The following is a 12,944-nucleotide window of genomic DNA, read 5'->3' on the forward strand; positions in this document are numbered from 1 at the left end:
AGATACTGTCTCTCTTGAAGGGCCAGGAAAATTGAGGATTCAGAAAAGTCAGTGGGCATAGCAATAAGGAGATCCCTGGTGACCACAGAGAGGGCAGAGTCTGTGAGATGCTGGGGGAAGAAACCATATTTCAATGGCTCTTTCACATCTGTTTCAAATAACCAACTTGATAGTAAACTTAGTGCACAGTTCAACACAACATATTCATACTAAACATGAAGCTTAATTTGCTTTATCCTCTGTGTAACTCTTTAAAATGTTTTGGCATCTGTTCTTCCCTTTGATCTGTGAAGCAGTCGCATAAACAGGTTTTCATCCTTCTTCTGAGTGGTTCCCAAATCCAGTCTTCCCAGAAGACTAGGACTATTAAATTACATTGTCTTGGATTGTTTCATGTTCTTCTTGACTCCTCTATTCTAGATTGGATAGAGTTAAAAACATACTGATACACTTTGCATTTTTCTGGTTTGGCTTGGTTCCTAAAGACTTCCAAGCTTCCTATTGGGAGTTGAAGACCGAATATAAGAGAAACAATGACAGCTCTGGAGAGGATTTGCGTACTGGGCTCTGAATTCTATTTTAGGGTGCTGTACTTCTCTTTGCCCAGCCAACATTACTACTGACCTGGCTTATTCTTCATGTACTCCCCTGCTTGTCCCTCACTGGAAATGTTGTTTGAGCATATTCCCAAAGCCAATCTTGTTGTTTTAGTTCCTGGATCACTATCATAATTTATCCCCTCAATGTGATAAGACTGAGTGATTGACAAATTTGCAACAGACACCTTTAGGGAACAGTCTATGGAAGCTTTATATCTTATTCTTATAAGTAGTTCTAACTAGGGCTGGCCCAGCAGGATAGGCTAGTGTTGGCATAAAACAGTGTTTTTGCTTTTTAAATTCTCCAGTGGGACACTCTTCATCTCTTTCAGGCAATCATCTGTATCTTGGTCTGTGTGTGCCCAGTGACAGCACTCCTGGCCTCCCGTTGCCATTCGTCTACATTAAAATAGAATAAATCCGTAAGTGGCCCAATATGTTACTTTGCATTTTCCAAAGAATGCAAAATACATTTCTCATGGTGAGAACTTTAAGTTCCAGTACCTGGCCATCAAAGAAGACAGTTTTCGAAAAGAATGGGGAGACTTCCTAATACCTTTAAAGTCCTGCCATGGGGAGGATAGTCTTGGTAGGTCTGCTCTGATTCCACTCTGTGGTTAAGTGTCACTTGATAAGTTTGCATGTGATCTCTCCCACAGAAATAGCCTTGGCTTCCATAATAAATAGTATCTTTAAACCTCAACTGCAATTTTCTCACATCTGGTGACCAGAAGCCTTACCACGGCGTCTGCCACAATTACATGGGCAGGTATAATAAAATCTTTTTGTTTGTTAGGATTTGATTTGCTCATCATTTTTATTGAAGGGTCATTGACTAGAGACAATGGCATTGCTTATGTAAAGGTAAGGATTCACGGCCCACAGTAAGTGGAATAAATAAAAAGCAACTGCCTTCTGTAATTCCTGGGAAATGACTTGAAACTTGGCTCTTTTCTCAATAAATCCAAATCCTCTCAGTTATTTTAATCTAATGACCATGCAGCTATGCAACAATCATGATTATTTCTACTCCAGAAGTGGGAGTAGTAATGTTTTCTAAACTCTGACCTCCACTTTTGAAGATACAAGGATACTTACCTCTGGATCATTTTGCTCTGAGGTGGAAGCTGCTGTAATGGTTTAGGGATCCCCATGGGCATTTTTGCCAATCTACAACATAGCGTTCCTTTCTTATTCTTTAAAAACTACCATTGTCTAGATTTTTCTCTTTTGAAATTTGGGGCATAGAAGAAGGGGGGGGTGGAAACAGAAAAGCTAATGAATCTATCTATTTGCTTTATGTTATTTGATCTGATCCAATAGGGCTTCAGTTTGGAATAATTTTAAATAAGCACACCCATTCCATATCTCTCTAAAGGTGGAAATTCAGGAAGAAGGGGCAGAGAGTTGTGGATTGTGAATGTGGTTAAGGATGGCAGTGCCTTCAAAGAATTACATTCTGGGAGATCACACATTTGCTCCAAATCTGCTATATTTTATGGAAGCATATTTGAAGCTCCACATTGGAAATGACTTTCAGAATCACCCAAGAAAATATACATTATTATTTTATAGTCACAATGTGTTTCTGACCCATTAAAGATGCTACTTTGGTTGTTTATCCCACTCACTAGACTTGGTTCCAAATGATATCTGGCTGGTTTCAAAAATAAACACACCTTCAGAAGATGAAGATTTGCTTTCAATGTGGAAGTGGATAATCAAAAAAAAAAAAAAAAAAGTGTCCCAGACTGTGAGGCCAACTTTGTAGAAGGGGTGATCTGAGTGGTGGGTATACAGGAGGAATTAGTAAGTAGCTTCCAAAAGGAACTGCTTTAAGGAGTGTCTGTCCTGTTTTGAGCAGTGATAGATTAAACATAAAATCCTCATAGTTTGTATCTTCATCTGGAATAGCACAAGGGCAGAACATTTGTTTGCCAAGATGTATTGATGATCACAAGATGCTATTAAACATGTTGTGATGTGGTGTTTTTTCAGGATTACATCCTTTGGAGAACTGGGCTCAGATGTTTCTATATCAAATCAGGGGTTTCCTTTTTTCAAGCTTTTAGCAAGTATTATACTTACTCAGTAGACTTCCTTCCATTAGAATAGAAATTACCTTTGGATAGAGAACAGGCTTTTGTTTTGTGGCCCACTCTAATTTAGGAGGGGATACTGTCTAGTAGTGATTGAGCTTCATTGAACTCAATCTATGTATGCACTATCACATCTCAGTGTGAGGAGATTGGAAGTCAGTTGGTGTGATGGAGAGAGCATGGCTGTTGGAATCAGAGAGATTTGGGTTTGAATGCTGGATTACCACATAGGAGCTCTGGGACCACAGGCCGCCTCTCAGAGACTTGGTGTTCTCATCTACAAACCCTATAGGGGGTTTGTGTGCTTTGAACAGTGGGTGCTCAATGATCAGCCATTCTGATAGCATTCATGTTGTGTGTAAGCATACAGTACAGTCTTCATGCAGGGTGGGTTCTCCCAAGTTGTTAGTTTCCTAAATTTTCTATGAACATTGAGTAAGAGTAGAAATGGAGCCTGGTGTGGGCAGGGAGGCTTCCAACAGCCCTGTAAGGAGAGAGGAGAATTGCCTCTATCTTGCTTGGATGGAAGGGTAAAAGGCTGTTGAACAGGATGGCCTCGTGGGTTGCTCTGATCTCAGCTTCCAGGATTCTCTATCAAACAGTCTAGTCTCTGGGTGGGCTCTCTTAAATGGCTTTTCTCACAGAATCCTCACTGAACAGGAGTTGGGTAAGACACAGATGTTTCTTCCTTTAGGAGAAAGAGGCATAGACATGCCCCTCTCTGGGGGGCAGGGTACAGCTGTCACTCTAACTCAACACCCTGTGAACAATCGATGCTGTTGGCAAGGTAATGGGTTGGTCACTTTGAAGGTCTTACTTAACTAACCAGCATAATTGGTGAGGAGTCCTGACTTAGCAGGAAGCCAGAATAAAGCATTTTATGAGGTAAAGGACTCGCGTGAGGTGGCTAAATAACAAATGGGAAAATTGGCAAATACGGTAAAAGGGGGTAATGCTGCATGTGGTCACCACACCCACTGCTGACAGAATATAAAGCCCTGAAAAGGACCAGGGCTTACACCAGAGAGAGGAATCAGCCTTTGAAACTGCCCTTCAGAGCTCCACTCCCTCCAGCACCATGCCTTACAACTGCTGCCTGCCCAACCTGAGCTGCCGCTCCACCTGCTCCTCCCGGCCCTGCGTGCCCCCCAGCTGCCATACCTGCACCCTGCCTGGAGCCTGCAACATCCCTGCCAACGTGGGCAACTGTGGCTGGTTCTGCGAGGGCTCCTTCAATGGCAGCGAGAAGGAGACCATGCAGTTCCTGAACGACCGCCTGGCCAGCTACCTGGAGAAGGTGCGCCAGCTGGAGCGGGAGAACGCGGAGCTGGAGAGCCGCATCCGGGAGTGGTGCCAGCAGCAGGTGCCTTTCGTGTGTCCCAGCTACCAGTCCTACTTCCGGACCATTGAGGAGCTCCAGCAGAAGGTGAGGGGGTGGGCACCACATTGCCGATTTAGTTAAGTATTTATTTAAATGAAACATACCGACTTCTGAATGGATCTAAGACTATTCAAAGCTGTGATAATAAAGACGCCGACTTCATTGGCTTAGGTAGGACACATCAAATCATCTTAGAGAATCTATTTGGAAAACCCTACAGGGAAGGCTATGGACTGGGGCAGGATAAGACATTAGACTATGATCAGTCATAGCAATCCTACATTGCTTCTTACCTAAAAACAGAGTAACTAATTTTTTAGTTCCATTATGATATCTTGGTCTTGGTTTTAGGCCTAAAGCCTTAAAAAAATATGCCCCTGAATTATTTCTTGGAGCTAGGAATTTCCTAAGTAGATCCTCAAATATTTAAAGAGCAAGAGACTGTATCCATAGAAAAGCAAAAGAGCTATTGACCCCATAAGCCTCACTAATATACATAGACCCTGTACCATCCATTAGAGCAAGTATGCAGGTGAGAATTTAAGGCCAGAAATGCAAGCATAGAGGTGAAGATAAAGAAAGAGTCAAAACAGAGGTGGGACTTGATACATGGTGTAGATTAGGGAAGACTTCCCAGAAGAGGAATATCTGAGCAGGGCTTGATGGATGAGGAGGGGTTTATATTCAATGGCACAAACCTTTGATTCTCCAAGGAGATTACCTGTCCACTGCTCAGTAATGCTGGCAAAGTGAATGCCAGAAAGGGACATGCAATTTGAGGAGCATGCATTCATTTGCCCTCATTTACTGAATACAAGGCACAGTGCTTGAGTGAGAGATCAAGTGCAGAGTAAGGCAGTCTCTTTCCTTCAGGAGCTCACAGTCTAATAGGGGAGACAGACATGGAACACATGGCTAGAGTGAAGGGGAGAAGCATAACTGGCTAAGTGCAAAGCACTGTGGGGGCGTGTGGAGGAAGTGACCCCCTGCAGGAGGAGCTAGGGGCTGGAGGGGGAATGTGGATCATGGAAGGGTCTTGTTAGGTGTGTGAGGACATCCTAGGGCATTCCAGATAGAGGGAGAAGCTCTGTGCAAAAGCATGGACGAGGTTTGGCTGGGATTTTTCTGGGTTTAGCATCTCAGGAGCCCCCATATTTCTGAGCAAATGGGGACACAGGTCACTTTAAGGGAGGCCCAATACCCAGTATGCTCAATTTCTGCAGGAAGCCAGAGGCAGACCACGGGGAGAAGAATTCATGACAAAGGACACATTTCCCTGATTGTTTTAGTTTTGAAATGAACAGTGCTTTTAATGAATTCTCCTTTTGTCCCCAAACTGAACATCTGAGAAAACTCAAAGCTATTTGGAAAGAGTGTGTGTTTGAAAAAAATGGCCTTTCGTTATAAAACAGAAGGCATTCCTTCTTAATAGAATTCATTTTATAATGAATCCTGTCTGCAGATCCTGTGCAGCAAGTCTGAGAACGCCAGGCTGGTGGTGCAGATCGATAATGCCAAACTGGCTGCAGATGACTTCAGGACCAAGTAAGATTTTTTCTAATGATCAGAGCAATTTAGTAATGGACAGGCTGGATTGCAACATGATGAACTCTGTCCTGGGCACGTGCAAGCAGCAGTTGTCTGGGATGGCATTGGGAAGATTCTTGCATTAAGTTATTTGGGTTAAAAGTCAGTTTCCTCACTGTATGCATGAGTGCTGCATTTTAAACTTCTTTTTAAGGAGTGAAAGAAATCACCATTCTTTCTCTTTTTTCAACTTAACATGTAGACCAAGTTTAAAAGTGAATTTAACACCTGTTTCTTTTTTTAAAAGATTTTATTTATTTATTCATGAGAGATAGAGATAGAGATGAGAGAGAGAGAGAGAGAGAGAGAGAGAGAGAGAGAGGCAGAGACATAGACAGAGGGAAAAGCAGGCTCCATGTAGGGAGCTCAATGTGGGACTCAATCCAGGTTTCCGGGATCACAACCTGAGCCAAAGGCAGATGCTCAACCTCTGAGGCACCCAGGCATCCCAACACCTGTTTCTTAATATAGGTTTGTCACTATAAGCCCATCGGAAAAAAAGTTATTAAATCACAAAAATAGGAGGCAAAATCGATTTCAGAATATGACTTTTTTCTTTTTTTAAATTTTATTTATGATAGTCACAGAGAGAGAGTGAGAGAGAGAGAGAGAGGCAGAGACACAGGCAGAGGGAGAAGCAGGCTCCATGCACCGGGAGCCCGATGTGGGATTCGATCCCGGGTCTCCAGGATCGAGCCCTGGGCCAAAGGTAGGCGCCAAACCGCTGCGCCACCCAGGGATCCCAGAATATCACTTTTTTCTGTGCAATCATAAGATTGTAATCATTTTCTGTGTGCAATCATAAGAATTCTTTGCATTTTTGTGGAACTTTATAGTTTACAACACATTTGTAATTACTATGCTATTTCTTCATCTTCAGATCAGCCCTGTGAAGTGTTAGTTTGGTTTCCATTTTATAAATGAAGGCTCAGAGACATGAAGGAATTTATCCATGGTCATAATTGCAATGTTGAAGCTAACTGATTTCTACTTCAGTGCTTTTATTACAAGACCAGGTTGCTTTCAAGGTGGCTGGAAAGGATGGTGAGATAATCTATACAACAGGCTTATGAAGTTCACCATCTCACTTAAAAGGCAAGCCAGGGCTTAGTCCATAGCAGTCTGTGCAAATTCTTAGAACAAATGCAGTCAATATCAGATTAAAACTGTACATAGACCCCCCCCTACCAAAACCTTCTCTGTGGATCTCAGGGATCTCAGGAAATAGATCTTCTTACTCAGCGTGGTGGTATTTTTTTTCCCCTTCCAAAAAGGGAATTTTTTAAAAAAAGTTCAAAAACTTAAAAAATGTAATACATTTGACTAGGCCAGCCTAGTAAAGCCCTGAAAAAGTTTTCTTTTTTCACTCCCTTTGATCTTTCTCTGTGTGTGCAGGTACCAGACAGAGTTGGGCTTGCGGCAGCTGGTAGAGTCGGACATTAACGGCCTGCGCAGGATCTTGGATGAGTTGACTCTGTGCAAGTCCGACCTGGAGGCCCAGGTTGAGTCCCTGAAGGAGGAGTTGCTGAGTCTCAAGCAGAACCATGAGCAGGTGAGGAAGTTCTAGCCCACATCATTTCATATGGAAGTTCTATACCTCCCTTGAGCAGCATAAGGTTGGTCTCTGCTAAGCACCCTAGAACTAACACAACATTTTGCTGCTTGTTCAAAACACACTTGGGGGATTCTGGGGGAATGGGTCATAAGCTTACTTCTCTTACTTAAGAGAATATGGTCAACTGACTTATTTCCATTTGGGACCAGATATATGGCCAAAAATCCATACAAAGATCTTTAAAATATTTCCTAATGCTTGACAAGATCTATTATCTTGTGTAGGTGCCATATTAAGGACTAAGACTAGAAGGAGACAGCAAACTTCCTCATATTATATGTCACCTAGATACTAGAACTCAGTGGATGGATGGATGGAGGGATGGATGAGAAAAATGAGAGATGAAGGAATTCAAATAGTGGTTGACTCAGACTTCATGGTTGAATGTAATAGTAGGACATCAGATACCCATATCAAAGATTAGATGTTTTGAAGCAAATGAAACTACCCCAAGTAGACAATATATAAAGGTACACGACCATGAAATAAATGGGAGGAGTTATACCTGGTTTCTCTATATTTAAGTAGCAATAATTATAAACCAGGTACCATGCCAGACTCATTACTGAGCAAAGGGAAAAATCAGAAAGAAATGATAGAATCTTGGAATGGAAAGAGACATTAGCAATTACTTATTCAAGCAGCCTCATCATGAGAAGGAGGAGACACTTAGAAAGGAACCGTGAATCACACAGAGGTAATTTAGCAGGGTTCTATATCAACTGGGCTTCAACTCATACTTCCTAAGTTCCATTGCAATCTTCTCCCCACCAAACTGGACTCATTCAAAAAGAATTTATTTATAGCCTGTTTTTTTCCCCTGTGGGTTCATTCTTCCCCCTTCCTCCCTCAGGAAGTCAATACCCTGCGCTGCCAGATTGGAGACCGCCTCAACGTGGAGGTGGATGCAGCCCCAACCGTGGACCTGAACCGTGTGCTCAATGAGACCAGGAGTCAGTATGAGGCCCTGGTGGAGACCAACCGCAGGGACGTGGAGGAATGGTTCACCACCCAGGTGGGCATCTCAGCACGTGGCCACTGAGGGCCCTTGGCCCCTCGGGGCCCTTGAGGCAGGGTCTGACCCTGTCTTCTCCCCTGTGCTATTTCAGACTGAGGAGCTGAACAAGCAGGTGGTGTCCAGCTCGGAGCAGCTGCAGTCCTGCCAGGCAGAGATCATCGAGCTGAGACGCACGGTCAACGCCTTGGAGATTGAGCTCCAGGCTCAGCACAACCTGGTGGGTGTTGTTCAGGGTAATGCCCATGCTCTCCTGAACCTGTGAAGCCTGTGACTTCTCTGAAACCCCATGGAGAAGCCCCCTGGGGAGTGGCTCTGTGACATTCTTTGTCTTCCCCACACAGAGGGACTCCCTGGAGAACACACTGACAGAGACTGAGGCGCGCTACAGCTCTCAGCTGAACCAGGTGCAGTGCATGATCACCAACGTGGAGTCCCAGCTTGCTGAGATCAGGTGTGACCTGGAGAGGCAGAACCAGGAATACCAGGTGCTGTTGGACGTCAAGGCCCGGCTGGAGTGTGAGATCAACACGTACCGGGGTCTGCTGGAGAGCGAGGACTGCAAGTGAGTAGGGAGCAGGCCACATTCTTGCAAGGCACATGCAGTTTTACTCAAGGACAAAACAGAGTTTGAAGGTCAAGTTTCAGAGGCCAATGTGTCTGCATAGACCAGAGTTTTCTGTTGCAGTGGTGTACCATGGAAGATATTTTTTTTGTCATTACCTGGCTGGAAGGTATTTTCTGTCTCAAAAGATACTCATGAGACCTGATTGTTTTCTCCAAATTATAAGCTTTTGGAGCTGATGGGTAAATAAAACCTACCTTCGCGGTTGGCCTGTCATAGCAAGAGGGAAAACAAAACTGTAAAAACCATCACATATATTTGAGTAGTGCTTTAGGATGTGCTTTAGGATTGATCCTTGTTGGAATCATCTGATAGAGGCAGAATGGGGACAGTATAACTATCTTATAGATGAACATCTATAAAGAAGACAATTTGTTAGCTCATGGAGTACAGTACTTGTCACCTGACAGTATTTTCATGAACACGTTCTGTGTGGTAGGTATTACCAATCCTATCTTACAGGCAAAGAGGCTGAGGCTTAGGTGGGGAAGTGACTTCCCCATGACTCCAGGCTTATAGAATCAGGGCTGGAATTCAACCTTCGGTCTTTTTTGCTCTTTTCTGCCAACTATCTCAGAGTTTGATAAAAAGAGCAATCCAAACAAGGCTTTGGCTTCCCAAGATGTCAGAGAACAGTTTCTGCTTTTTCTGTCTCCTTGGGTTGAGCTCTTCCCTTTTAAAAATTGTACCTCTCATGCTGACAAGCTATTAATTCTGTGTCCCAGGTTGCCTTGCAACCCCTGTGCCACGACCAACGCATGTGACAAGCCCATCGGACCCTGTGTCACCAATCCCTGTACCCCCTGTGGCCCACGCTCCCGCTGTGGGCCCTGCAACACCTTTGGATGCTAGATATCCCGGGACCAGCAAGAGGATTGCATGAAAACAGAAAGGCCATTGATGGACCAGTCCTGCTTCTCTGACAAGCATCAGCCCCAGAAGCTGCCCCAGGCATCTCCATAAATCATGGTCTGGAAGGAGAGCAAATGCCCAGGTGTGGCCTGGCTCTGAGCCTAGCCCACCAGATCCCCTTTATTCAAGGCTGCTCTCTCTGTTATTCTGTGACCTGATGGTCTGATGGGTCTGGGCTGAGAAGGTGTCATAGGAGATGTGTTGTGGTTCTCTCTGTTGCTTTGACCTTCCTCACAGGTCCCTAAATCCCTTTGTAAATCTAATAAACTTTCCTCTTGCAAAGCAGTGATGGTTCTCATTTGTATTCATTCTTTCCAAAGTGTTTACTCTGTATGTGCTTCTTATAAAGCCACTTGAAAGCACAGGAGGACTGTGTCATTAATCCTCTCCCCAGAGGGCTTCATCACCATTAATTAACATTCATTAGGTGCAGTGAGCCTGGCGTCCATCTACTTGGGCCAGCCAGGAACCCGTGGGACCACTAAGGTAAGAGGCCTCATCCAAATACGGTGAATATTCATTATGGGAGCTGACTGGTACCACACTATTAACATTTCTAGAAAGTTCCACTTTTTCTTTCTAAGTGCCTGCTAGATAGAAGAGGAACAGGAGCTAACATTTACTGAACACCAACTAAATACCAGGAGCTGTAGGATAGGACTTATTTTCTTTCTTTCTTTCTTTCTTTCTTTCTTTCTTTCTTTCTTTCTTTCTTTCTTTCTTTCTTTCTTTCTTTCTTTTCTTTCTTCTTTCTTTCTTTCTTTCTTTCTTTCTTTCTTTCTTTCTTTCTTTCTTTTTCTTTCTTTTTCTTTTCTTTCTTCTTTCTTTCTTTTCCTTTCTTTCTTTCTCTTTTCTTTTTAAAGATCTTATTTATTTATTTGAGAGAGAGAGAAAGAGTGTGTGCACGAGAGAGAGCATGAACAGTGCGGAAGGCAGAGGGAAAGGGAGAAGCAGACTCCCTGCTTAGCTGGGATCCTGATGTGGGACTCGATCCCAGGACTGTGGAATCATGACTTGAACCGAAGGCAGATGCTTAACCAACTGAACCACCCAGAAGCCTGACTCATTTTCTTTCCTATTCACACAGTAAGGAGCTCAGAGGTCATTTTCTGAGTGTCAGTTATACATGAGGTATGCCTGTGAGGGAATGAACCCCATCCTTAACAAGCTCCAGGATCTTATACAACCTTCAACACTATCACAAGGGGAGAAGATGATGCTCTTAGTACCCCCAGACATCTCTAAAACTTGCCTTGGGAAATATTGAGGAACTTTTAACAGTAAAAAGGGCATCTCTTATATCTGGGTAGTACACAGCAGATTTTTAAAGTGTTTTTATTCTTGTTTGACTTTTTGTAACCAACCACAAGGACTAAATTTGGATTTTGGAACCAGCTCCCTTCCCTACCTCAGAAGTTCTTCAGAATGAAACTAGGATATTAAGTCTCTGTGTCTGCCAGTATTAAAGCAACAGTTATGCTAGTGCCTTGCCCCTGCTGGTACCTAATGATGTCTGGTCATGCTCGATGGCTCCCGCAGCTGTGTGTTCTGTGGCTCGTGCAAGGCCACTGTCCTATCTTGGGCCAAACTGCTAGTTATGTCTTCTCTCTTGGAGATGAAGCTGGCACTATGTCCCCCTGCTGTGACGAAGGTTGTTCCAATGTTGGTCATAAATCCTTGTCTGAATGCACTGTGGTTCTCTTAGCATCTGCTTTGCTATTGCTGATATTTGTGGTGCTGCTGGAGCTCCCTTATCCAGACCTCAGGCACAGCCCTAGAAGATGACAGAGTGACACTTCGTGCTGCGCTCAGAATGTCTCAGGTCCAGTTGGTATAGTTCGGCCTCTTGCCTTTCCTGCCCAGGAGCCACCTGCATGTGTCATATGAGTACCTTATGCACTCTATGCCATCCATTCTTCCTATGTGCTGGGATCACTGTCTACCCACAGGAACCAGCAGCTGCCTTTATCAGGGACAGGTGCCTCCCAAACACCCAGTTCTTTGCCTTGCAAATGAGAGCTCCAACTTGTCAGCACAGTAAATATACTTTTTCTTATTGTTCATTGTGTAAAGTATCAAATGAAACTTTGCCTCTCTGTTAGACAAGGTTGTGTCAGTGGGACAATTGGGGTCTGGGGGCAGCTGTCCTGAGTCTTGGTCTCTGCCATGGTGCTTTCTTTGGTGAAGAAGAGAAAGGAGTGCCAGGGAAATCACTTTGTCCTAGAACCAGGCCGAACTGATTTCTGAGATGTCTGCGTGGGATTCAGTGTTACTACTCACCTCACATAAGGGATGACACACATGGGCTGAAGCCTACTGCCAATGATCTATGATTCACGACTTGGTGTAACAAGGCACTGCTGTTATTTCTTATTTTAAATGACTATGAAATACTTCAAACATATGAAAGTATGAAAAATAATAAGACACTTATAAATCCACAATCAAGTTAAGAGATGTTAACCTTGTGCTATGTCTACACTATTGCTGTGGGGTTTTTTGTTCATTTATTTGGTTGGTTTGGTTTCTGGAAATAAAATGTTAAGAGTTGACATAAAACCCCACATTTATCCATCTTCTCTCCCTCTGTCCCCCCAGAGGTAATTGCTATTCTGAAGTTGTTGGCGTATCATTCGCCAGTTAAAACATTTCTAGGGATGTCTGGGTGGCTCAGCGGTTTAGCACCTCCCTTCAGCTCAGGGTGTGATCCTGGAGACCCGGGATCGAGTCCCGCGTCGGGCTCCCTGCATGGAGCCTGCTTCTCCCTCTGCCTGTGTCTCTCCCCCTCTCTCTGTCTTTCATGAATAAATAAATAAAATCTTTAAAAAAATAAAATAAGACATTTCTAAAAATTATACATGCTTGTACCCATGTATAGTGTGTGTTTCAATGTAGCACTTTAAGCTAGAAAATATGTGTAATAAATCTTGCCATTAATTTTTTCCATTCAACCTTATGTTTCTGAGATTTAACTATGTTAATATGCATTATTCTTTTTTTTTAATTTATTTTTTATTGGTGTTCAATTTACTAACATACAGAATAACCCCCAGTGCCGTCACCCATTCACTCCCACCCCCCGCCCTCTTCCCCTTCTACCACCCCTAGTTC

The 12,944-nt window shown here is 43.5% G+C and overlaps 1 protein-coding gene across 1 annotated transcript; it reads left to right on the plus strand.

Moving 5' to 3' along the window:
* The first annotated feature begins 3,731 nt into the window (after positions 1–3,731).
* KRT33B (keratin 33B) lies at positions 3,732–10,118 on the plus strand. The gene is made up of 7 exons (NM_001346095.1): positions 3,732–4,124; positions 5,542–5,624; positions 7,062–7,218; positions 8,135–8,296; positions 8,391–8,516; positions 8,641–8,861; positions 9,647–10,118. The coding sequence occupies exons 1-7, from the start codon at positions 3,777–3,779 to the stop codon at positions 9,771–9,773; spliced, it is 1,224 nt and encodes a 407-aa protein (NP_001333024.1). The 5' UTR covers positions 3,732–3,776; the 3' UTR covers positions 9,774–10,118.
* The last annotated feature ends 2,826 nt before the right edge of the window (positions 10,119–12,944 follow it).

Source organism: Canis lupus, chromosome 9 (assembly GCF_011100685.1).
Source record: "Canis lupus familiaris isolate Mischka breed German Shepherd chromosome 9, alternate assembly UU_Cfam_GSD_1.0, whole genome shotgun sequence".
Lineage (NCBI taxonomy): Eukaryota > Metazoa > Chordata > Mammalia > Carnivora > Canidae > Canis > Canis lupus.

Coding starts and splice junctions, on each gene's coding strand:
- KRT33B (NM_001346095.1), top strand. CDS start 3,777: ATGCCTTACAACTGCTGCCTGCCCAACCTGAGCTGCCGCTCCACCTGC. Junction 4,125..5,541: donor TTGAGGAGCTCCAGCAGAAG/GTGAGGGGGTGG, acceptor TCCTGTCTGCAG/ATCCTGTGCAGCAAGTCTGA. Junction 8,517..8,640: donor TCCAGGCTCAGCACAACCTG/GTGGGTGTTGTT, acceptor TTCCCCACACAG/AGGGACTCCCTGGAGAACAC.